This window comes from Tamandua tetradactyla, chromosome 4 (genome assembly GCF_023851605.1).
Source record: "Tamandua tetradactyla isolate mTamTet1 chromosome 4, mTamTet1.pri, whole genome shotgun sequence".
Taxonomy (NCBI): domain Eukaryota; kingdom Metazoa; phylum Chordata; class Mammalia; order Pilosa; family Myrmecophagidae; genus Tamandua; species Tamandua tetradactyla.
Window position 1 is genome coordinate 42,156,021 of NC_135330.1, and position 27,726 is coordinate 42,183,746.

General features: G+C 34.9%; 1 protein-coding gene across 3 annotated transcripts in view; it reads left to right on the plus strand.

Annotated features, from left to right (window-relative positions):
• PLA2G4A (phospholipase A2 group IVA) overlaps positions 1-27,726 on the plus strand; it is a 147,873-nt gene that overhangs the window by 62,464 nt on the left and 57,683 nt on the right. For all 3 annotated transcript variants that reach the window (XM_077157263.1, XM_077157265.1, XM_077157264.1), the window contains 5 exons: positions 457-605; positions 1,074-1,187; positions 12,402-12,439; positions 14,630-14,771; positions 25,601-25,737. In XM_077157263.1, coding sequence (XP_077013378.1) covers positions 457-605; positions 1,074-1,187; positions 12,402-12,439; positions 14,630-14,771; positions 25,601-25,737 — 580 coding nt within the window. The remainder of the gene's footprint in view (positions 1-456; positions 606-1,073; positions 1,188-12,401; positions 12,440-14,629; positions 14,772-25,600; positions 25,738-27,726) is intronic.

A 27,726-nucleotide genomic window follows, 5' to 3' on the forward strand; every position in this document is an offset into this window, starting at 1 on the left:
GCAATATTGAATGAGGGTTGAAGGACATAGCTTTTCTGGGGTACATAACAGATTCAAATCAGCACACCAGGTAACTTTTCTAATATAAACAAACATCATGATGTTGAACCCAAGATCTTGTCACTTCAGTAGTTCTTGGTGTACTTAGATTGCCATCATCATTTAGTAGGTGGACTGGGCTGATTGTCGCAGTGAACATGCTCTCTAGGTGGATGGAGGGATTCTGAATCCATCATCTTAGAAATTGTTCCCTCTCATAGGACTTTTATGAAGGGCAAGAACAAAATAGATTAAAAAACATATTCTGTGATTTTCTTCTGTTATCTGCCATCTTCTGTACTAGACATTTTGAGTATATTATTGAAGATTTGTTGAAAGTAACCTGATAAAATTAAAAAACTCAAGAACAATGAATTGCATTTTTGCCTCCTTTTCGTTTGTGTTTACTTTCTATAGTTGATACTCCAGATCCCTATGTGGAACTTTTCATCTCTACAACCCCTGACAGCAGAAAGAGAACAAGACACTTCAATAATGATATAAATCCCATATGGAATGAAACCTTTGAATTTATTTTGGATCCTAATCAAGAAAATATTTTGGAGGTCAGTGAATCTTTTGGGTACCATTAGATGGGCATGATTCATGTTAAGAGAGATACTTGAGATTGTCCCCTTATTGCCCTCTTCCCCCAAGTTAGTCGTAGTTAGAATCAAGCTGGATAGCATGGTAAACTAGCTTCTAGCTGGTACACATCAAGTAATAGCTGTGTCCAGTGGGAAATGTGGGAGTTAGGTAGGGTTGTAGACTCTTCTGTGCTTTCCCTGCGCTTTGGAGAAAGGTATTTTCTGTTGTAAAGAGGAAAAACAGGTAAAGCAGATAGCAATATTTTCAGTTGCCTTCCAAAGAAGTTAAGATAGATTTTCCCTAAAATAGAGGTGCTGATTTTCTACATTAATTTCTTTCACATATTCCAAAATTATATTTGACATAATAGGGCAGAGATTTTAGATATAATTCCAAAAGTGCCATGGGAAGTTTTCTATGTGTGCTTTATCCTTTACTGTCTATAGATCACATTAATGGACGCCAATTATGTCATGGATGAAACTCTAGGAACAGCAACGTTTCCTATATCTTCTATGAAAGTGGGAGAGAAGAAAGAGATTCCTTTTATTTTCAACCAAGTAAGTAATAAAGCACAATTATGTTTCAATCTTATTATCAGATGAAACCTGTTATCCTGGAAAGATGAGATTAACTCTTGGCAGATAGTTTCTGTTTCTGTTGTTTTTATTGTTTTTTTATTGTTGTTGTTCAGTTGTTTTTAAGAGAACAGAAGGTCCTAAATTAAATTTCCTATTCCTTGTTCTAAGCTTTCATTATTCTGATGTATATTAACTTTGGTTGATGTAGTATATTAAATACAAAATATACTACTTTTAAATTAAATGCAAAATATGCTACTTACTGCTGCAAGAGGTGATATTAGGATAAGCTGCGTCTTTAGACTTCATTAGCAGGCTTAAGGAAAAAGCTTTGGGAAGATAAAAGAGGTATAAAATCTGAGAGAATGGTAGAGAGAAGTGAGCAAGTTCAAAGAAAACTGTTGGTAATACAAAGAATTAAAAAACCCAAGTTGAATAATGAATGAAGCATCTGCAAAAGAATTGTCTCAAGTAATTCTCCAATAATTAGGGCTAAAGCAGTGATGGTTCAACAGCAATGGTCTTAAGCTGATTGTTATTTTTGTATTTCTAGTTTGGCTTCCCAACTTTGCTGCATGTATGAAATTTTGACAGTTTATTTAGAGATAAGGAAACCCTAGGAAAATTAATTATACAGAACAAGCTCATTGGATCTTGAATATTATAAGAAACTAATTTAGTAGTTACAGTGAGAAATGTAAGCAACTTGTGGGCCAGTACCCAGAGGCTGCTTAATCTACTTACTTCTTCTTGGTGGGAGAGGCTCTGTGTTTTTGTTCATTCTTGGGATGGCTTTGAATCCCTCTACTCAGCTAAACTTTACTTATCCCTTAACTCTCACCTCCTCCATATAGACTCTCCAAACTATTACAATCCCAAATGGACTCTTCCTCCTTTGACCTTCTATTATATCATTTTGTGGTATTCATTAGGACTAAACTATATATACAGTTCAATTTTTTATTTCCACTTTATGAAAAAAGTTCTGCAGGGTAGGAAAGCTGAAATGTTGATTATAGAGATCTAGTTACAGAGTAAATACATAGGTTATCCATGTTGAATGAATGGATATATATATATACATCTTCTAGAACAAACTTAAGCTCCTAGGGCTTCTAGGCAATCAGAGTGGCCCAGATGCCATGCGGACATCCAGTGTCCAGTCCACACACTCTTTGGTGTTCACATCAGCTATTCCAGAATGCATATCTTCTAGCTAGTGCCAAGTGATATACTGTCTAGATTTCTATTGATCCCTTTTTGAACTATTTCATTCGTTCTTTTTATAAGATATTATTGAAATTATATATGTATTAAGCATTGTGCTTTGTGCAAGGAATGTAAAGAAGCATGGTACAGGAAGCACTTTCCTCATGTGCCCATTCTGGGGTGGAGGTGAGTCGGGGCTGGAATGAGAAGTGAAAGTAAGGAGATACATGCACATAATTAAAAAAACGTAATCATCACATGGTGAGATAAGTGTTAATAAGATGTGTATAAAGTGCAGTGGGAACACAGACTGAAGAAAGATTTTGTTGTGGAATTAGTCTGGCCAGAAGATACTCCATGTCAATAGGTGATTTTGAACAGGTTGAACAGTGAGCATAGTGGTTATATGCCTTGACATTTGAAGTTAGCCTGTGTTTAAATCCCAGGTACGTCCCTTCCATATATATTAGTCAGGATTCTCCAGGTAAACAGAACAGACAGAAAAAAAAAAAAAATATATATATATATATATATAAAATAGGAATTAGCACATGTGATTGTGGGAATTGGCAAGTTCAAGTGCTGAAGGGCAGGCCCACAAACTAGAACCTTGATGAAGGCTTGTGATAAATTCCCCAGGGGAAACTGGCTGATTGAAGTAGAGATAAAAATTTTTCTTTCTAACTGCAGAAATCATCAGTTCTCCCTTTACAACCTTCAACTGATTGGATGAGACTTCTCTCATTGCTGAAGGCAATCTCCTTTGTTGATTGTAGATGTGATCAGTCATAGATGCAATCAATTTACTGATGATTTAAGTCCATGAAATACCCTTACAGTAGCAACCAAGTCATTGCTTGTTTGACCAAACAACTGGACACCATTACCTAGTCAAGTAGACATGTGAACTTAACCATCACACTATCTGTTTTATCCTGAGGAATTCACTTAAGTCCTACATCCCTCAGTTCACTCATCTACAAAATAGAGATAATACCTAATAAGGGAATTGTCATGATTCAGTGAGGTAATTATATATATTTAATACATGCACCGTATGATATAAAATAATGTATATTATGTGTAAATATATTTAAATATAATTGCTTGATTATGATTTCACGTCTTATGTAACAAATCATATAATTACTTAAACATTTTATGTAATTATATAAGCATTTATTATATACTAAATAGATAATATGATAGGTTATTAAAATATAAATACTTTACATACATGTATTTTTGTGTACCTATACATACATGCAATAGTGCTTAGAACAATACATGGTAAACACTATACAAGTAATTTTAATTGCTGTTGTTGTTTTTTGCTGTTGTATCTTGAGTAAAAAGTAGGATTTTAGCAGGCAGAAAGTAGTTATGAGCATTCTAGGTAGAAGAAATTGCAGTAGCATGGAGCCTTGGAAGAGGAAAGCAAGTTGGGGCACTGTGATTTAAACTGCTTGGCAGGCATATGTTGGTGAGGGATGAGTAATGAGGTACAGATTTTGGAGATGGTCAAAGGCTAAAATCCCTAGGCCTTATCTATCCCATGTTGCTAAGATAGATTCTCGATAAAAGTTCTTTAAGGACTTTGTGACCAAGCAGTGACCTTTCCAAAATATAATGTTTTTATTTCGGTTCTTCAGTCTATGACATAAAGACTGATTATAAGAGAAGATGTAGGAAAAAATTAATTTCCTTTCTTCCTGTCATTTCCTATGGTGTGTAACCCCTGGGGCGCTACACAAAGGCTTTCCACATTCCTGAATTTAAAGCAGCTGACATAATTATTTTCTTTAGCGTGCCTGAGAAAACATTCAGCCAAACATCTTTTCTCTATTACTCTGCTCTGAAGAGTCCTTTGCAGTTTTTATCTTAATTTTAATCCTTTGAGTTAGTGAACTGGGGCGATAGTAGGGAAAATGGCAAATGAGCAGTGGATGAAATGGAAAGTCTCCCAGCTCTTCTCTACCTGATGTGAAGTGAAATATACATATATATGCAGAGGGCCTTATGCAATCTTCCCACCACCCCTTATCCCATAATCTTCATTTTGCAGATTGGAGAGCAGTCTTCTTTCTGTAATCCTTACAGAGATTGTAAGAAAGAACAGTCAGTGAGGGAATCATGTGGAAAAAAAGCATTTTAAACAAGATTTGATGATGGTTCTAGCAATCTGGGATATTAAAATGAGTGCTTGGGTTTAGCAAATGGAGAACATATGTCTCAGGCCAACACATGATTAACAAAAACTCATTCAAGATTTTGCCTTCCAAAAGCTAATACTAATTCAACATAGAATGATTTCTGTAGCCAATAGACAGCAGGAGAAAGAACAGGAGCCTCCAAATGGTGATTGCCAGATTTCTCAGATCCTGCTCTCCTCATTCTGGATGAAAACTGGGAATTGGGATACTTGAACTCTCATGTTTTCTCTGTTACCAGCCCCTCTCCAGAATGTTGGAATTGTCATTCTTTCTTTCAGAGTCCTATTTTATTCGTCTCTAAGATCAAGATTTACATTAAGTTACTTCTAAGATTCTTTCTAATATCCTAAGTTCTGTGATTTGCAAAAAATACCTTATTTTTCATCTGGTTATCTTCAGTTGTTGACACCTGCCCTGTTCCAGCTATTATGCTAGTCATGAGCCAATAGCAGGGGATGCATCAGACAATGTCCCGGCTCAAAGCAAGCTTGCATTGTCATGGGGGAAGGTAAGCAACAACAAATGAGGAAATGAATAATAAATACAACATCAGCTGGTAATAAGCATTATGAAGAAAATAAACCATAGGCATGCAATAGAAAATATTTGGTGGATAACTGACATTTGAGTAGTCAGGAAAGAGCTCTCAAAAGTGTTATTTTTTTCCTCAAATTTTCTTATGAAACTTTTCAAACATATAAGCCACGGTCAAGAACCATATTACTGCCACCTAAATTCTACAATTAACTTTTTTTTTTTACTTTACTTGCTTTGTCATGTATTTTTTAATCTATCCAGCCATCAAACCATCTTATATACTATAAACTTATAAGCCATCACTATATACTTCATCTCTATACACTTTAGTATATTGTTAAGAAGTAGAGTTCTCTGTTTACACATTGCAATTTTAGATGCCAAATGTATAGTGCAGACATCAGGCACAGTGAGAGTTACAAGAAATAGACCATTCATTTGCTTATTCTTTTTTAAAATAACTATTGAGCATCTACTATGTAGCAGCCATTCCTATATGCACTGCTTGTTCAGCAGTAAACAAAACAAGCAGAAACCCCTCTCATGGAATTTATGCTCTACTTAGTACAATATACAAAAAGCAAAATAAATAGAGTTTTGTTAAATAGTGATAGATAGTGAGACTAGTAAGGACAAAGCAAATATGAAACATTATCTAGATAGATTTGATGAAAGCAGAATATTCATGCATGAAGGAAGGACAGTACATTAAATGTGAAATTTAGGAATTTGGATGCAGTGAATCATGGAAGGTTTTGAACCAGGTCAGGAAGAGTTTATAGCAAATAGGTTTGGTTGCCTCAGAGAAATAAGCAAGCAATAAAGTTAACAGTAAGGATACAGAGAAAGCTTGAGATTGAAAATAAAAAGGTTGATGGAGCTGACATCAGACTGAATCTGTGGAAAGGGACTGAATGAAGAGGACGGTGGCTTGAGCAGAGAAAGTGTAGTGAGAAAACTTTATTGTATCATTAAAAGTTGAATACAATGATTGTTTAGCAACAATCATGATGAGCTATGTTGGAAAGCATGGCTTTACAGCAGATTCAATTCTTAGTCTACTATTCCTTAGACTATGATTTATCAGGCAACTCAATAATAGAGAAATATGTGTATATCGATCTTTCTCTCTCATATATATATGAAAGCCGATCTTAGGGCTGGGTTCAGTTTCTGTTTTCCAGCTGGTGCTTATAAAATCTAGGTTAAGTGCAGTTGTTTTTAGAGTCATAATTTTAGAGAGAATCAGAATTATCATTCGAGAGAAGCTGGTGCATTGTGCTGGGTTTGATTTCAGTATGTCAGATGGTCATTGTCTGGGTTTAAGTACTTATTCTGCTACTTATTGTGTGATGTTGGGCAAGTTACTTATCATTTCTTTGCTATATATCATCTGTAAAACAGGATAATGTATAATACCTATTTCTTAGGGTTGTAGTCATGGTTAAATCAGTTAAAACATGGAAAATGTTAAACTGTGTCCAGCCTGCTAAGCACTAAATAAATATTAGATTTTTTCATTGTAATTGTGACTGGTGGATTTAACTAAGTGTCTTATGTGTTTTATGAAACTGATTTAGCTGAATATTAATCTTGTCTGTTTGAGCTGACTGATCGAAAATATTTGTATTTAAATATACATAGAGCCTATAAATTTAGTGATGTTCTGTCTAGAGAGAGTTCAGAAATGCTCTAGGCTCCTTTCCTGAATGTATCAATTGCGGCTTGTGTACAGTACCCATTTTAAAGTAAATTATAGTATCTTCCAAAATCAGTGTATTTTGTGTTAACAAAGTAGTCCATTTCAGAAGAACCATGAAAATGCCAAAGCTTTGAAGTGAGGCATCATGTTACACTTGTTCTTGAATTTTCTGGAGGAAATTAGTTTTGGTGACTACTTTGAGAAAGGTAATCTCCAAGTTTACATTTGCATGAATGTTTTCATCTCCCATCTTTTTTTAAAAAAGCTTATTATTGTTAAAAATAGCCAAATTTCATGGCTCTTGTGGTGTGTCTATTCTGTCTGGTTGCTTTTTTTAGTTGTTACTTATCCATGATTCACACTTGAAAATGAACACAGAGTTTCCTAGAAGAGGTAGTGACAAAGTTTTTTAAAGAATAGGAGCTTTGTAGGGTGGGTTAAGAATGCCACGTTAGTATCAGGATTGATTGTGTTGGAAAATTATGTATTGATGTGTGCCAACAAAGACTACAGTTTGGATAAGTTAATGAGACAAAGTGGAGTTTAGAAGAAAAACAGAGCTATATGATTTTGTGAGAAATGCAGGAAATCTTTTACTTGAATGTGAATACCACCAGATACCAATGCAGAACAGAGTATAAACTTGGGTCCAACAATTCCTGAATTTAAGAGAGAATGCATTTTTATTTGGGGGAATTAGCCATAGAAATGTATGAGTCTCTTCTGACACTTGTACAATTTATAATTTTTAACTTATAGGACATTTTAGAATGCTCTTACAACCTTGGGATCCTCCAGAGGATGATAAATTCCAGCAGGGAGTGGATTAGGTCCTGCTTACTGCATCCAGCCTAGCACATGTTAACAAGTATTATTTTTGGATGAATGAATAAATGAATGCACTTACGGGAAATGCTGAAAGCCTTGGAAGTTCTTGGACTGTTGTAATGAAAGTAAATGAAGTTTAGAAGAGAAGAATAAGAGAGTATGAGGGATTCCCTTTTGAAGAAAAAGTGATATAGAGGTGTTTGGTAGTATTCTAGGAAATCTGATTCAATGTGTGAAAACTAATGATTATCCAGTTCTTCAGAATTTCCATTTCTGTCCACAAAAGGAAAAGGGACCTTAAATTATGGAGTCAAGTTATTGTTGCATATGAAAAAGAAATGCTATGTACGATTGAGTGAAACATGGTTACAGGATATCTTAATTTCCAGGCTCTTAGACAAATACCATTCAACAGGTTGGCTTGCAATTCCTTGAACAACAGGAATTAATCGGCTCACAGTTTCATATCTTAGAAGACTTGATTTCTCCTTGATTCACCCAGCATTCTGGGGACCTGCAATCGTGTGGTCACTTGGCTTTCCTGTCAGAGGGTGATGTCCTCTTCTTTTTCTTCTGGGTTCTCTTGACTTGTAGCTTCTGCTCTTCAACATGACTTTCTCTTTAGAAAGTCTCCAGTAATGGGAGCAAGACTGAATGAACTCCATGCAGTTGGGCTACATCTTAACTAAAATAGCATCTTCATAAGGTCCTATTTACAATGGGGTCACACCCGAGGAATGGGTTATGATTAAAAATGGGTTTTTTTTTGGGACACGCAATTTAAGCTACCACATAAAGGTAATAGTGTACTTCGTTATCTTTCAAGTCTTTTTAGGTACAATTATGCTGAATTCATGGATGATGAATTAGATGAATTCCAGTGGTAAATACTATTTTTCTTTTAGTAGGAATCATTTGTTAAAAATTACTTTATCGATGTCTCATTTAACCTTGAACATGCAGAATTTATTTAGATATGACATAGCTTGTGTTGGTGGAGTTATAGTTTCAGCTATGCATTGAATTTCTTCCAGAAACTTGCCAGGTCTGTATCTTGTTCCCGCTTCAAAAACTAGAGTTGTAGCATTAAAAAAAAACATGATTCTTAGTTAAAATGACTCAAATATTAAAATACAGTATTATTTCTTTTCTTGCACAGGCCAGGCAAATGCAGTTGAGACACAAAACATTATCTAACTCTTTTGGAATATGGTATATATTCGTTATTAGATAATGAAATATATTATCTAATTCTTTAGAGTCAAAGATGGTAATTAGTGGCTGTTTGTTTCATTTGAAAAAAAAGTAAATTGGATCAGGAAGGGTCAGAATTCAAAATAATGTTTCATTAGGAAATCAATGTTGTAAATATTGGAGTATATTAATAAGAGAAGGCATGGCATATTTTAAAAGCTCTTTAGTAATTGGATAGATATTCAAGTTTAAAATTGAGCATCTTTTTGTAATAAGTAATTTGAGTCCCTACTTAAAGGCAAGCATTTTGCTTGTTGCTTTACTTTCTGTTTTTTCTAAATGACCCTGAAAAGTTTTCAAAAAAGTGAATAGATGAGGAACTTTAAAAATTATCTTTAATTCTAAAATGTCTTCAAAAACAGTTTCTTCCCTTTAGTTTTTCTCCCCACTGAACGTCTCTTGTTGTAAACATCTAAAATTGGTTTCCTCTGTGGAATTCAAAGAGATTTTTGTTTTCCATAAGAATGTACAATGAAGACAACCTGCTTCTTACATTTATAATCCTAGAAGAGGTGGAGTTTTTTCTGACTCGTCTCTGAGTATTATGGAGTTGGGGAAAGCTGGGAGGTTTGGTCATCCTTCCTTCTAATGGCTTTGATAATGTAAGCAGTGTGGAAGTGTGTAATGCAGAGATGCTTTATACAGTACGTGGGAAGGAGTTTATAGTTTTGGTTTAAACCTCACAGGAAGTACATATTTTTCTGACTATTTTATCTGGATGATATGTTCCAGGTAAAAGGTGCAGAAAGATTGTGAATGTCAGAAGTCATGGCATGCCTGAACATAATGCCTCAAATGGGGGAGTTTAAAATTTCCTCCTTATTGTAGGCGATTCACTAAGGCAATATATGGAAGTGGGAATCCCAATCCATGTGACAAGAACCATAGCAACGCATTACGTTGTACTGAGCAGAAAAATCCCACGTCTTCTCTTTTATTGCCTCTGCTTTTATCTGAAGAGTTATTAGTTTGTGTAGGATCATGAATATGTTAACCAAGAAATGTTTTGATGGATAGAGAAGGGACAGTTTTGTGGAAAAGACACACAGGACTACCAATTCAGCACAGTTGATTTTCCTTTTAGTTATTCTCAGGGCGATTGAATATTTGAATAAATAAACTGATTTGGGACCTGCCAATTGGAAAGTCAGCTTTTTAATGAACACTTTTTGTCATAAGGCACTACCCTGTATGAGGAAGCCCATTCCGGCTTTGAATCCTCCCATTTCTTAATAAAACTTCATATTGAATTGTAATGTCCTTTAATTTCCATTCACCCATGGAGGTTTTTTCCTCTAGAGATAGAAGCATTAATTCTCATCTCATTTTAATGGTAGCTCTTGTATATTTCTTGAAAAAATTGGCCATGTTTCACTCATGTCTAGCTTTTCTCACTAAATATCCAAAGTAAGCTGATTTACTCTATATCAGGTGTCTTTTTTTCTTTCTAAATATCAGTATCACTGATATGAAATAATTAGAATAGGCAAATTCAAGGAGTCAGAATCTAGAATGCAGATTACCTGGGCACAGGGTGGGGATAGAGAATAGGGAATTAAATCTTAAAATGTAGAGTTCCTACTTGGAACAATGAAATGTTTTGATAATGGATGGTGTCAGTGGTAGCACAACATTGCAAAAGTAATTAAACCTGAATGTGGTTAAAAGGGGAAATGTTGAGTTGTATATATGGTAATAGAATACAATTTAAAAAATTTGTGAAACTATATTATACAGTGAACCCTAAGTTACGCTATGAACTATAGTTAATAGTACATAAAATGTACTGTTAAAATCTGATTTCATCGATTGTAACAAATACGCCACCCCTATGCAAGTAGTTAATGATAGGTTTATATGGGAATCATATCTTATGCATGGTTGTTCTGTAATCCCAGAATTTCTCTAGTAAAACCAATATTTCTAAATATATCAAGGTAACATATTTTCCAAGCCTTTTTTATGGACAGACTATAACTGCAATTTGAAATTGTGAGTAGATGTGCTGAGCTGTGGTCCTGAGCCATGCTTTCTTTGATATTATGGATGGCGGTGGCATTAGTTGTTTGGAAGTCACTCTTTTGACTTTAACTCAACTACAAAATTCCATTTCGCCTAAGATTCTTAATTATTTTATTAATTTAAAAATAATGCTTGTATGCTGCTTTGATGAACACAGGTTCATAGAATTGCCTGCATAGCAACTGGTTTCTGGGTCAGAACAGCCTACGATTTTATCTCAAGTAGCACTGAGGTGTGTTGTGAGAGGAAAAGTGTGATATCTACCCCACCACAATCATTCAGCAGATATTTATTGATCATCTGTTGCCTGCCAAATACTATGCAATAAACTATTAATAGAAACTTATAAAAGGCAGAGCTTGTAGTTTAATGGGAAAAACAAATTTTTGCAGATGATTTCAATGTTTTTCTTACACATAAAATTCTGTACTGTGACTCATTCATGAACTTGTTTCAATCTTTTGAAAAGCTCCTTGCTTTTATTTTCCAGTTCCTAAAACCAAGAAGATAAATATCCTGTTCAAATTTCAAGAGGCATATCTTAGTGCTCTTCTACTTGCAATTAGTGAATGAGTATTCTCTATGTTCTATGGCAATTTGATATAATAAAAAAATTGTGCCATCTTACAATTATGCAGCAATTTTCAAAGCTTTTTCTCGTTTGGCTCTCATAATCTAAAGTTACACTATTCATAACTAATGGCAAGGATAGTGTTGAGAAGGTCTTTCTATACAACAGATTTATGGATCGAGAATAACACTATGCCTTTGCTCTGTGGATATTAGTTACTCTTTCATCTCCGCTAGGTCAAAATGGTACAATTACCAGGATGTGGTCCTCTAATACGTTTGGTTGGTTTTCATAGTGTTGAAAATATAAAAACCTGAATCTTAAATCTTGCTTGGAGATGTTTCTTGAGCTGAAGACAGTTGGCTGTGGGCTGAGCCCTGCAGCTCACCTTGGATGGGTGGCCCATTTTCACTGTATCTGTCTGTACTTCTCACAAATGGACACACATGAACTCTCAGCCAGGTTTTCGTTAACCTCTGGGCTACATCCTGATTTTCTGGCCTGAGGGAATATGTCCATCTTGGATGTTTTCATCTCAGGCACTTAGCATGCAAAGGGAATTTTGGAATAATGATTGTGGAGGTGAACACCTTCATTTAATTAGGGTAAAAAAACAACTGTGCAGAGGCAGAACTTATGTTTGCTAAAATCATTTATTAAATAGACGTTATCTTTGAAAATAACAAAAATATATTTATTGAAATATATCTGGTATTTAGGGTCTTCACTGAGCTGCGTTACCTTTAATTTTAGCTTCTTGGGGGAGTTAAGAATAATCGAACACTCAACATTTATTTTCATTATAGAAAACTAACGCCCATTTTAATAATCTTATCTGACTATTATGTCTCTTTTAGGTCACTGAAATGATTCTGGAAATGTCTCTTGAAGTCTGGTAAGTGCATTTATTTAGTTGAATGGAAAACATTGCGAATGATCCACTGACTTATTTTAATTGTTAATGAATATACATCTTATAAAGAAAATAGTCCCCACAGTGTTGAATATATGAGTGAATTAAATTTATTTTGATTTTATCTTTTAGCTACAAAATAAAAAAAAACAAACAGACATAAATATAATCCAAATATAATAATGTTGGATAACATAATTATCCAACAGGTTGGTGGTTAAATACTAGATGGCAGAATGAGAGGGCTTTGTGAAGAGCCCTCCCTCTTGTCATGCATCTATTTCTAGAGAAATAAATATGGTTATTTAATTCCATTTTCCATTGAGAATTCAAACAGATTTCAGAAACATGAAAGTGAACATAAACAGAAAACCATGATATTAATTTTTTTATAAATAGAACAATCTGAAGAATGAGATTAATTTTACTCACTGTAATTAGCAGGACTACAATTGCAAATGTTTCTCTGGAGTGTCTTACCCTTTAAAAGATGCTTCCAAAACCAAATGTTGTAAAGTCATTTATTTATTTTCCAGTGGTAAATTTTAGAGGAGTCTGGACTGCCAGGAAAAGTACCTGATTTCTGGTCTAATGTTGAGTCTAATAGATTTCACTCCCTCAACCATTTTGCATCTCCTTGAACTCCCCCTTTTGTTGAAGTTGCTTTTATCAAAATTACTATACCTAAGAACCATGCAAATTAATTTAACATTCTCATAGCTTATGCTGTACAAATGTATGACAATGAATGTAGCCATTTCTTTTTTATTTTGATCTCTGTAACATGTTGATTTGATTTAGCAAGTTATTGGCCTAAAGTATCACAATCCCTTAATATATGCCAGCAAGTATCAAAGGACAGTTGAAATTATTGTGTTACATTATTTTGCATTAAGTTGATTCTTCCTTGAAAGTGATATATTTGGCATGAGATTAGAAATATTTTTGTTATTTGATTGATTATGAAAGTAACGTTATTTGTTTTAGTGGGAAATGGTCTTCATTGAGATAGTTAAGATGATATTATGTAAAAGAAATAGCAACTTTTGAAGTTTCTTCTAGGTATTATTTTACTTATGCCTTCTAAACATTTATTTTCATTGTTCTCCTCATAGATTTTTTTGTAAATCACGCATTTTGAACTTAATGTAAGACAACAATCAGCATGGTATATTATAAAGAGCATGAGTTCTGGATTTAAAATCTACCCCTTGCTCTTTATGTGAACAGCTTGAATATTTCTAATTACTTTTTAAATCATTTGTAAAATAAGAATAAAGTACTTACTTTATAAGCATAGTTATTATGATGATTAAATGAGATGCTCTTTTTTGTGGTTACCTACATATATATATACATTTGTTTGTCTATATATACAGTCACACGGATGCAGACATGTGGTATGTATGTCATAGGGAATTTTTTTACAACTTTTTTTTTGATGGGAGCTGCATGGATCAGGAGTTGAACCCAGGTGTCTCACATGGCTAGTAAGAATCCTACCACTGAACTACCCATGCACCCCAGATATGTTTTTTAAAGAGAATATACTAAAGGAAACTTTTTAAGTATGCACTGCATGCTTATAGCAATATTGTATATATTAAAAAAGTAAAATAAATTGGAAGCAAGCTCAATGTTCCTAGATAAATAAATTGTGGTCTATTTGTATAATGTCAATACTCCACAGTAGTAAAAATGATCAAATTAGATCTATTTATTTAAACACAGGTGAATTTAAAAAACAAAATGTTTAATGGAAATAATAATTTCATGAGAATGCATACAGTTTGATACCATTTATAAAGAAAAGTAAACTCTGCAAAATGACCTTCTATGTTATTTAGAGGTGTAACTATATGTTATAAAAGTATAAAGAAATGGGCGGTGCGACAGTAGCTCAGTGGCAAGAATTCTCATCTGCCGAGCTGGAGACCTGGGTTCGATCCCCGGAGCCTACCCATGTGCTTTGGAGCATGCTGCTTTAAGATACCCATCATTTCCTACTACTGTTTAAATCCCTTTCTAGGATATGGTGTGGAGGTGCATAAATAGGATATGGTGTGGAGGTGCATATTTCAGTGTAGGTACTGGGGACTTGAGGGAAGTGGATGGATGTAAAACAAGACTACTAGGGGCATTGGCTTATGACTTTATTTGTTTGTCTAACAGCTCATCCCCAGACCTAAGATTTAGTATGGCTCTATGTGATCAAGAGAAGACTTTCAGACAACAGAGAAAAGAATGCATAAAGGAGAACATGAAGAAACTCTTGGGTCCAAAGAATAGTGAAAGCTTGTGTTCTTCACGTGATGTGAGTTTGGAGATTTTTCATTAAGTGATATGACAATTTAATAATAATTTTCTTTGGATACTTTCCCTACAAATTCTCCCAAATATGGCAATATTGAGACTGAGCATTATTTTTTCAGCTTTTTTAGTTGAGGTAAGTGGTTTTAAGCCAAGTCATTCTGAAAGGTGCGCTAATTTTGTGATATTTATCAGATGTGTTTTTTTAAAGGAACATACTTATGTACAAAGAAGAGTTTTATTTCATAAATAAAGTTTAGTCTCAGGTATAAATGAGGTCATTGAATTAATTTTATTATAGAATTAGACTAAACAACTGAAAATTATCAATACAAGACAGGAAATATATTATGCATCTTGATAATGATAGTGTAGTTAACAAATGTACATAGATGTAGATAGAGGAGATAAAAGGATATTTTGCAAGTTCTTCATTTTTCATAGCTGGGAGTTATAACATCTCATATAAAATTGAAACAAATATTTAAAATAATGGCCTCTGTATTTTAATGTTTTTTAGAATACCAATTATAGGGAGGTCTTAAAATGAAAATCTTTTTTCACGTGTAAATAAATATTGAATGCACATTTCTTAAGCTATATACTTCACCTTCTTTTTATTTCCTCAAATTGCAGTAAATGTAATGGTATTTATTTTTTAAAAGCTTGCATTTTATAATCCAATTTTTGGCTATCTATTAATTATCTTTTATTCCTTTCATCTATCTATCTATCTATCTACCTGTCCTCTCTGGATCTGTTAATCTCTCTCTATTGATATTGAGCTATCATTCTTTCTGAACTCTTTCCCAGTTGGATCTCTTTACATTGTGTCCTCTAAGTGCGCTATGTCTCTCCTGTACCATCCCTCTCTCCATATCACTTCCTTTTCATTTAATGCACTTACCTTCTTTACTCAATTCAAAGGTCACTCCTAAAACTCCTTCCTTCATCGACTCCCTCTTAAGTTACATCCTCTCATGGCACATATATGCATTTAATTTTTTCAGCATTTAGCACAATTGTATTGAAAAGTACGAATGTAAACTTTTACTCAAGGTTTGTTTTCTTCGGTAGAATGTAAGTTTCATGAAGAATGTGCTGTTTTGAATCTGTCATGTGTCTCAGATTAAAAGAAACATGTTCTTTTAATTCATTCTTGTGGGGGCAGACCTACTGTGGGTGGGACGTTTTGGTTGGACTATTTCAATTGAGATGTGACACAGCTCATTCAAGGTGGGGCTTAATCCTTCACTGGAGTCCTATGTGAAGAAGATAAAAGACAGTAAAATCCCAGGCAGCTTCAAACAAAACAGCCTGGGAGAACCAAGCAAGGCTGTACAGGAGCTGAGAGAGAAAACCTTTGAAGCCAGAACCCAGGAGAGAAGGACCAACAGCCATAGCCATCTGCTTTCCCATGTGACAGGAAAAACCCCAGATGCTAGCAGCCTTTCCTCAGAGAAGGCATCTTCCTCTTGATGCCTTAATTTGGACATTTTCATGGCCTTAGAACTGTAAATTTGCAAACTAATATATCCCCATTTGAAAAAGCCAACTCATTTCTTATATATAGCATTCCAGCAACTTTAGCAAACTGAAACAAGGTAAAAACATTTGCCTTATTCACCTTTGTATTCCCAGCACCTAGCCTAGCTCATGGCATAGGGTAAATCCTCAGCGTATGTGGTGCTGGATGAGTTCAGAGAAGGATTTTCTAGACCAAGGCATGATTTAGGGCACAAATTTAGGCAATGGAGTGACATTGCATCCACAGGATGCGTTGGTCAGAGAGAAAGATCAGAGTCTTAAAACAGAAGAAGATTAGTATTATCTTGCTAGAGTAGAATACAGGTTGAAGAGAGTTTGGAAGAAGAGACGACGCCAATTTTGACTGTTGGATTATAAATATATTTGGGGCATATTGATGCAGATGTCCAGTTGGATTTTGTTTTTAAGTTCTTCTTTCCATAAGGCAAGTTGCTGCTGCAAGTTGCACAACCAATAGGCTTTCCTCCTTTTGTGGAAAAAGTAGTAGGTCTTCCTGGGAAAATGAAATTTGGCTTAATATTCACACCAATGTCAGTAAATTGACTTTCCTGCAACAGATGGGAATGAGGTAATTTTATCTTCTTTCTGGGATATCTTTTAAAAATATTAAACTCATTTGCCTGGAAGTAATTCCTGGAATTAAAGGTGTTTGTTGTTATTGTTTTTGATTTTGGTCCAGAATTCTTTGTATTGGCAAAAACGATCAGCTGAGATATATTCAGCACCACCCATTCCCATAATAAAAATGATGTTTTTCCATTTTTATATTAATCTTTGACCAAAAGTCTCTTCTGCCCCCACTTCCCTTACTCCGTTTTGGTCTTCACTTTGTATTCAGAAAGATCAGTTGTTCATTATACTAAGCATCAAAACTTTTTTTTTTTAATTATTGATTTTAACCATTGGATGGAAGACTATCTAAAACATGTAATTTCTCATCCCCAAGCTGCATTGATTTGTGGACTTTTAAACCCTCTATTTTAGCCTGCTAGAGCTGATAAAATACAGTATACCAAAAAAGGATTGGCTTTTACAATGGGGATTTATTAACTTATACATTTACAGTTCTTAGGCTATAAAAATGTCAAACTCTAGGCATCAATAGACAATGCTTTCTCCCTGAAGACTGACTACTAGTAAGTTTGGGCTCCTCTGTCAGATAGCCAGGCATACGGTAATGTCTGCTGATCCTACTCTCCTAGGTTTCATTGCTTTCAGCTTCGGGTTCAGTGGCTTGCTCGTTAGACTGACTGGAACTGTTTTCTGTGTTTTATCCTCTTATAAAGCACTCTATTAAGAGGAATTAAGACCCATCCTGGGATACCCCTCAACTGAAATAATCTAATCAAAGGTCCCACCCATAATAGGTCTCCATCTGCAGGAATCGATTAAAAGAACATGATCTTTTCTGGGATACATACAGGTTCAAGCCATCTCATCCTCCACTACTATTAACTGCCCTTTCTCCATGTTCCATATGTCCACTTGAATGATTCCTCCAAACCACCTTTTTCTACTATAACTTTCTTCTCAGAAATTCAAATCTCATAATGAAGCATGCTGTTAGAACAGTATCTCTAACATTTCTCCATGAATGAAGCCTAATATCTTGCCTAGGAGCAAACTATGTAAGACTTTGTGCATAGAGATTTTTTGGGCACATTTTGATTTTTCAGAAGTCGTTCTTAAATTTTCTTGTTCTAAAATAGCTTTTGGTGAGATAAAGTTTCTGGACTGTCGTTTCCTCCATGAAGTATAATGCTACTTTACAGTCTCTGTGTCCCTTTCTAAATGACCGCAACCCAGCAAAGTTGGTTGCTGGACTGAAACCTGGAATTAAAGTAGTGGGAAAATAAGAGAAGAGAAAATTTACTCCATCCTTCATCAGGGATTAAAAGACAAAATTCTTCTCTCAAGGCAGACTGTGAGGATTACTCTTCGGTCTAAACAAACAAATAGCTTTAAATGAAAATAAAGTTTAAAGTGGACCTTTAATAATATATACTTTGAATGCTATTTTATATTTAAGTTTGTCATATAAGTTAAGTGAAAAACAAGGGAAAAAGAGCCATTCAATGGGGCAAGGGAAAGAAAAACAGCTTCTGAAAGAGGTAATAGCAATCAAGCTTAAGTTGTCAACAATAGTGATAATTTCTTTGTTTATACTCTTTCCTTCAAATTTATGTTGGTTTATAAGCTGCCTGGATGCAATATACCAGAACTGGAATGGCTTTTAAAAAGGGGGAATTTAATAAGTTAAAGTTTACAGTTTTAATGAAGTGAAACGTCCAAATGAAGGCACCAATGAGAGGTTACCTTTACTCAAGAAGGGCTGATGGGTCAGAAACACCTCTGTCAGCTGGGAAGTCACGTGGCTGGCATCTGCTAGTCCCTTGCTCCTGGGCTCCATTGCTTTTGGCCTCTGTTCCTGTGGGGGTTTCTCACTTTGCTTCTCTGGGCCGTCTTTCATCTCTTGGCTTCCCTTGGCTCTCTCCAGGTTCTGGCTTGCTTAACATCTCATGGTGATGTCTGCTGGGCTCCAAGTATCTCTCAACAACCATGTTTCTGTTCTCTGAAGCAACTGTTCTCCAAGCGTCTACATCTGCTCTTTCTGTTGGCTCTGAGGCTTCTGTCAGTTCTGTCCCTTCTGTCATTTCTGACTTTCTCCAAAATGTTTCCTCTTTTAAAGGATTCCAGAAAACTAATCAAGATCTGCTTGGAGTGGGTGGAGTCACGGTCCATCTAATCAAAGATTACACCCACAATTGGGCACACCACATCTCTGTAGTGGTAATTTAATCAATAGTTTCACGCTACAATACTGGATTAGGACGAGAAAAAGGGTGCCCTCACAAGATTGAATCAGGATTAAAACATGGCTTTTCTGGGGTACATGAAACTTTCAGACCAGCACAATATTCTTTCTCCCATTTGAGGATTCTGACAATACTATTTTGGATTATCAAACTTGTTCCCCTTTTAGAGAGGTAACATTGTAGGGCAGACAGCCCTGAATCCCCATTCATGGTTCCCAGGCAGTTGAACTGGGCATCTGTGGGCTTCCAAAGGTCGGGTTTCAGAACTCAAGAGGCAGGCCAGATTTTTCTCGTCTGAGGAAGTACCTAGATATGAACACCGGAAGAATAAAACAGAGGCAGGAACCAGGAAGGAAGCAGTGTAAGAGGGCCAGAGGGCAGTCAGTAGGGTTGCCTGATGCTTGGGAGCCCAAAGCAGGCAATTACTGCAATGCATAGAGCTGTTAGCCAAACAGGATCAAGGAGAGGAAGACAAGTAGGAATGTGCCAGAAGCAAAGAAGGGGAAGGTTCACCTTGATAGGTGCTAGATTTGCTGCAGGTATTGTTGGTTTGTTTTATGATTCAAGTGGGTGTCATGTGAGTCAAATCTTTGGGCTGAAAGGGTCAACGGCCAAATGAAAACACAATCTTAATTACCATAATACATTTCTTTATTTTGTCAGTGATAAGAGACGAAACAATTTTTAGCAATAATTGCTGAAGCAAACAATCGTTTGACAGTTCAAGTGGTTATGATCATTTACATATGCTACGAATGAAGAATTGGTGTAGGGAATTCTAACACTTCTAAATTAAATTGGACTCACCATTCATGATACCCTTTCATAATAATCAATAACATTTTAAACTCTCTTAGGAATTCAAAAAATCGTTTAATCATTCTAACTAGTCATTTAAAAATGACTATAAGTAAAATATTTTCTTTCAATTTATTAAATACTTATTAGGAAATGAATTTTTTATAATATCATTAGTGTTATATATTGAGAATTGCCTTTGTCTACCTAAGTGAACAGTGTTTGTTAAATGAAAAAATTTACTCTTGGCATTTTTGATAGTTTTTGAGCATGATTTTTAAGACATCATCTAGACACTGGGGTGGTTACAAAGATTCTTCCGCTCCTTTAAAGAGTGGAGTGATACCAAAAGGTGAGATGTCTGTCTATATACCCTTAAGATCATGAAATTTGTGAAAACATAAACTATCCTTGAGAAATGCATAATTTTATTTTCCAAGGGAGGAAATTAATATCTGTAAGCCCATGTATTAAAATAATTTAAACAAAACACAGGGTCTTTGGTAAGTGAAAATTCAGAATAATTTGAAAAAATATGAGAAATATTTACATTGAAATAATTTTACACAATTAATACTAGTGCTATTATGTCTAACCATGATCTACAGTATACAACATTAAATTGTTTGATTTTTTTTTTTAGATTTCAAGCCAAGACTCAAAGCTGTATTTTATAATTCCCTAGTTACTTCTTTGAAAATTATTTCAGAATGACAGACTATTAAGGCATCCAAATGTAGCCTTCATTTTGTGTGTGTAAAGTGTTCTGATATTCTTTAGAGTGATACAAAAATCAAAGATACAATTTGGTGAAGCATCATGTGGTTTCTGTAAATAAAGATGGCTCCTTTATTGCTGAGCATTCTTCAGGATGAAAGCACATATATTTTGTTTCCAGGTTTACCTCAGTTCAAATTCTGGTTCTACTGTTTAACTGCTTGTATGTGGATAAGGTATTATATGAGCCTGACTCCTCATTTGAAAATTGGAAATAATAATGACCTCCTTTTAAAGGGTTGGGAGATTAAATGAGATAAATTGTGTAAACATGGTCATGAGAGTGATTTTTTTTATGTCTAATTTCCGTTTTTTATAGTTCGTAAAAATTTGTAATTTTATAGCATGTTGTATATTATTTATAGAATCTAGAATGTTATTGATAGCAAAAAACTTCAAGATTATTTAGTTCTACCCAATGATTTTACATATGAGTAAAGTGAACCTAAATAGAATTTTTCTTTGCCTCAGGGCACAAAGTTAGTTTGGAGAAAAGCAGGGAATATTTGTTTCACAGGTAGAGTGGAACATATATAGCTTTGGAATCTGAAAGACCCAAATTTTGAATCCACAGGCACAGATTTATTGCTCTGTGACACTAGAAATATTTAATTGTTTTCTTTGCATCTCAGTTCCTTTATATGTAGAATGTGTATAATAATACGTATCTCATAGAGTCGTGAAAACGAAGTGATTTGATGTGTGAAAATGGACTTATTTGTACCCAGAAATGGATGTATTTATCTTTAATTATCACTTATTTGATTATTGAATGTTGATCTACAAATGTATGACATTTTCTTTCACCTGATATTAACCTGAGTAGCTGAGTTAAAAGTCTTGCCTGAAAACCCTTAAGAATTACTTTAAAGCAATGATGAAAAATCAGTGGATTATGTATCATATGAGTTCTAGTCCAGTGGGTAGTTATAAGTCCAGAAAATTTCTAACAACATATAACAAACATCTATAAGTACGTGTTCAGTTATTGGCATATGAAGAAGGACATCTGGAGAAGTGTTTAGAGAATGTCATATGTTCAGTTTTCCAAGTTCTCTTATTAAATCTTCCTTCTGAACATTAGCACCCAATGAGATGAAGTGTAATCTGTCGTTAATATTATGTTTTATTGCATTATAAGCTACTTGTATTGAACTTAATGTTATTTTTAATAATATAATATAATCATGACAAATAACTGTATCTCAGACCTAAATACCTCTCTATTTTTTTTTTTTTTTTTTTTTTTTTTTGCGTGGGCAGGCACCAGGAATCGAACCTGGGTCTTTGGCATGGCAGGTGAAAACTCTGCCTGCTTAGCCACTGTGGCCCATCCTCTATATGATTTTTAAATATAAACAAACTTCCTTTTCCTACAGTCTCAACTGTAGGAAAAAGTCATTATCTTATGTTTTCCAACCCCTTAATATATTCCACCACAATAAGACTGATCTTCTGGTTCCAAAATCACATGCCCCTGCCAGTTTATGTCTATCTTGGTCTGACCTTAGCCTTAATACTTGGTACATAAATAACAATAAACTTTTGCTATATTATTATTTTTATCAGAAGTATTCTTACACTGCATATAAAACCAATCTTCTTTCAAGACCTAACTCAAATCCATTGTCCTTGTTCTAACTTCTTGTGTGGCTTCCTTGAAACTACTGTTGCATTTAATACTCTGTTGTGCTTCTGTAATCCATTTCATCACCCACTGTAGTTTCTTAACTTACCTTTCTATTGCCCCATCAGACAAGTTTTTAAAGTACTTATGTATTTTACTTTATTCACAAAATTTAAATCTATGTGTGAATATACACAGGGTGGAGCAATTTTAATTGTTCCATTGCAATGAACTGATAGAGAGTACTTTCATGTGTGAGGTCTCTCATGTCTGCATCCAATTTGATGCCTAAGGTCTTTTGATTTTGAAACCTCTTTGCATTAGAGAAGAGTCTTGGATTAGGAATTTAGCCCAAGGTGCCTTGCTCTTCACTGCCCTACCTTTAAGAACCTCTCTAGACTTCTTTTCCATCAATGACTGTTAATAATAAGATAGTTTTTTGGGTGCTTCCAGTTCTAAAATAATGATCCATTAATAATGATTCCATATAATGACTCACAGATTGTTTTCCACGTGCTTGGAACACAATACCTTCATGCTGTGTGTTCAGCATTTCTAAGACCAAGTGTAGCATTTTCCCTTAAGCTTTACCTCATTTCCTAGGATCCTTGACCTGCACAAGGGCAGCAGCATCTGCTAGTGACCAAAGCTGGAAAACCTAGTAGCCTGACCTCACTGCTTCCTCTTAGTAGTGACCACACTCCTAACATTGGTTCGGTGACCAAGTGTTAATGGTTCTACTTGTACATGTATTTTGATTCTATTTCTCTCCTCAAAAACTTAGCTTTAGGGACAGAAAGAAGGAGAGGATATTATGCCTCATTAACCTCTCTGAAGAAAAGAAAAAGCTGACATTAGGAAGGTTATAGAACACTCAAACGTACTTGAAATGATCTGTGACCACTTCTAATTGTAAGTTTATTCTGACAATTAGACTTTTTAACTAATATAGAAAATACAGTCTGTCAACAAGTCTTTGGCACTCTAATCACAGCTTCTCCACCAGCTGAGGTTCTGCTTTTCCACCCACATGGATTTGTTTGTTCACTTTATTTTTACTAAGCTTTGGATTGATTTGTGCTCCAGTATCTTTTAATCCTTGGCTGGCTGGTCTTCCATCTATTATTTCTTCCTTGATAATTGTTGTTATTGGAAAACAATGTCAAACAAGATATGCCCTCTCACTCCAGCAAGCTGACTATCTGTCCACAGTAGCCTCTGCCTGTCCTGTGGATACTTCATTCCATGTCTCCCCTTCTTTATCTAATCCCTTCCTTGCCTCCCCCAATAACTTGCCCTCAAGAGGTTCAGAATTTTCCTGGGAGATGCTGGATTTCACACACCATATTCCTGATATGCTAGGGCAGTTATTACCAGTTTTAGTTAGAACACCTTTGTACTATTAAATATTACTGAAATACTCCAAAGATATTTTCTTTATATGGATTATAGCTCTCAATATTTACCATATGAAAAACCAGGATGGAGGAAAAATTTTAATTATTTACTTGTTTTTAAAATTTAGTTAATATAATAATAAATCTATTTCATATTAATATAATAGGATTTTACTTAAATTTCTATATTTCCCAAGGCAAAAAAAACAGTGAGAAGAGTAGCATCGCTTTCCATTTTTACAAGCACCTTTATCGTCTGATTTAACAGGAGTAGGTTAGATTCTTCTATCTGCTTCTGCATCAAGTGTGTTGTAACATCACAGATCATGTTTTCTCAGGAAAATGCCCTTGTACAAACACATGAGAAAATGAGAGTGAGAAAGGTGAATAACATCCTCCTGCTATTATGAAAGTAGTTTTAAACTTGTTCCTCTCCACCCCACCCCAAAAGCCATACATGTTTTGAGAACTGCTATGCTAGGGTATAGAAAAATATCTAGCTCTCTTAGGTAATAATGGTCAGGAATCTCAAAGAATATAATTACCTCTCCAGCCCCAAATGAACAAACAAACACTTCCATGTTTCAATCATGCTCAGCCTGCTTATCTTTTCTCTTTCCCTGCAAAAGCTCTGCTGACTCATCCTGCTTTCAGTGCCCGAACAACTTTCTTCCCTGTACAATATCTATCCATCTTTAAATCAAGCTCAGGTTTCTCCTCCATAGTGGCTGCACCATTTTATATTCCCATCAGCAATTCCCCTCTGACTTCTCCGGCAAGCTGACACAAATTTTAAAAAGCAGTCCACAAAATATATGTCCTATAATAAGTTTTATTTTTGTTAGAGAAGTTATGGCTTAATGGAACAATCATGCATATAATACAGGTTCTCCTCATATACCACCCTTATTATTAACACCTTATATTGGTGTGGTACATTTGTTACAGTTGGTAAAAGAACGTTTTTGTGATTTGCTAGTCAGTGTAGTCCATAGTTTAATGTGGGGTTCTCTGTGTTGTGCGGTTCTGCAAATATTTTTTTTTCAGATTTTTGTTTGAGTGAAGTGTATGCGAACCCCTTTTGACTACATTTGTATGTCATTCAGTGCTATTAATTATATCCATGATGTTACACTGCCATAACCACATCCACTGCCAAAACCTTTCCATCATCCAAAATGAAAACCCTGTACCTTTAAAACAAATGAACAAAAGCATACAAACCAACAAAACTCAGCTCTTTAGGAAGAATCTTTTTGCAAAGCCTTCGTCACTCCTCTGATTCCTCCGGTTAGAATTGACCACCAACTTGTGTGCATCACACTTACTCCTGGCCCGTTGCACTTTAGCGTAATAAGGCAGACCAATACAAGTCTGAATTCAGGAGTTAAACCCCTGGGGGTTTGACTCCTTGATCCACTACTTATTGGTTGTATAACCCTGGACAAGGTTCCGAAGTCTGAGTATCCAAGAATCTCAGTTTCTTCAATGTAAGCTGAGAAGATCATAAGGATTTTGTGAAGATTAAATGAGGCAGTGTCTGTAAAATTCTAAGAACAGTTCCTACCAAATTTAAGTGCTCAATGAATGTCATCTTTAGATATTGTTACTTGTTGTCATAGTTATTATATTTCCACCTCACTTAAATAAACCTATTCTCCAGATTTATCCATTATGACACTCAGAGGTCACTTGGTACACAGAGGCCACTTAATCAAACTTGTTGAATAAATTGAAGAATAAATAAATACATCTTATAGATTTTGTTTAGGTGATTGTGTTTTTTTATGGTTTGAATAATTGCATGTATTTTGAAATATATATTACGATTTTTTACTTTGCATGTGATCTCTTTGTTTGATCATTCCAGGTGCCGGTGGTGGCCATATTGGGTTCAGGTGGGGGCTTTCGAGCCATGGTGGGATTCTCTGGTGTGATGAAGGCGCTGTATGAATCAGGAATTTTGGATTGTGCCACCTATATTGCTGGTCTTTCTGGCTCCACGTGGTTAGTGTGCATTTTTATTCTTGGTTTTATTATTTTGAATGTTAAGGATTTATCTAACTCAAACATTAGAAAAGAAAGGGCATTTTGAAAATTGACCATTTCTTTCCATCTACTGATGTTCCAGCTTAATACAACAATCTATTTCTTAAAAATGTTTTTTTAAGGCAAATCCGTACCTGATAATGACTCTTGCCATTAATTTACTCCATTTAAACTTGCTTGTAACTGAAAATCTAATTAAAACCTACAATAAAAATAGATCAATTGAAATAATTCCAGATAAATACAGTATCATAAGAAGTGGAATACTTACATAACATACTCCACCCATAATTAATTTAATCTTCCTATAATTTGGTGATTTGCAGTCTTTCAGCAAGCATGTCTAAGTCTACATGATTCACTAGGTATTCATTTTCTTCTTTAGGGCAAATAGACTAAAATGCAAGATACCTTAGTGATGGAAGAATAAAAATAACTTTTGAGTGCAGAAAGGTCCTAATTAGGTACACTGATTTGTATGTAACTAAATATGAAGTTAATCTTTAAAGTATGTTTTAGCTCAGTTAAATTTAGATGTAGTTAAAAATATCTATCTGTGTGTACACTATTTGTACTCTGTGGATTTGATTTTCCACAAGTGTTTTTAGGAAACGTTTTCAAAAGAAGAGATCATGCACTTTTATGTTTGCCTACCTGACATGGCTTAGCTATCTCAAATAAGAATATCCCTTATCAAAAAAATCTAACTTTCATTAAAAGACCTTTCTAGCCACGTAGCTAGGCTCCTCTATCATAATAGGTAGTCTAGCATTTTAGTTTCTGTGCCAAATTTTACTGTGAGATGGATATGAGTTTCTTCTTTTTTTAGCCAAAATAATTTGATTCAGAAGTCAAGTGATTTGACCAGATCACTGGAAGAGCCGGTATTCAAGCCGAGGCTTTGGGATTCCCATTCTAAGATTCTTTTATTTAAACTACAACCATCTCTCAGACAGCTGAATATTTTATATAGAGTTTCACATTAAAGAATCTATATTTTTTGAATATTTTGGAACCAGATTCTTCAGTTAATAAACAAAAACCTAGAGCCATGGTTGCCACCTTCTTTGCATGTACCCTCAAAATGATTGATCTCTTCTGAAAGAAGGGTGTAGTCCTTCATTATTCTTTTCCTTCAAAGGAAAGAGCAGGCACCTGCCTGTTTAATGAGTAATGTGATAGAAAAACTTGGACCCTTGCAATTCACTTCCTCAATCACTTTGTGATTATTCTTTGGGTGGTTTCTTTCTCTGTGCTCAGTGTTTGTTAGATCCCTCTGGTCCATTGCTGACTAATACACTATAAGAATCTAACTTTTGTAACTTATCAAATAAAAGAAGACTAGACCCTGAGTGCTAATTTGTGGGAATAGTTGTGAAGCTTAATTAGAGCTTCAGTCATTGCTTTAGTTACAGATTTTGCCCAATATATTACATTCTTCAGTCAGGATTCTCAAAACAAGTCCTGTGAAGTGTAAATAAGATCATTTTAAATGTTACAGGCCAACCATTTAAATGTGTACATATGTTTTAAATATGCATAAAACTTCTGCCCTGACCATCAGTCCCTAACTTCCTCAAAGGCCATTTCCTTAAAGGACACTCACTCTTTAAATCATTAAAATAGATTTTCAGCCAGAGACCACCTGATTTCCAAATAGAACAGTATCTTTTTGAAGTTCTCATTCTCCTTGACTTCTGTGGAGGGTGGGGGGGATTGGGAAGAGTTAAAGGTTGAAACATTACACATAGTTAACTTGCCCCTCTTTTCAATCCTTCCTATCATGCTCTTTTGGTTTTATACAACCTCTCTCGTTGTTCTCTCCTTTATACTTCCTTTACTACTTCCACCAATTTTCTCTAGTGCTTTCCTCCAGAGCCTCCCTTTCATTCTCTTGTGTCTACATGTTCTCCACTGAAATTTCAACAGTTTTTATCACTTCAACTA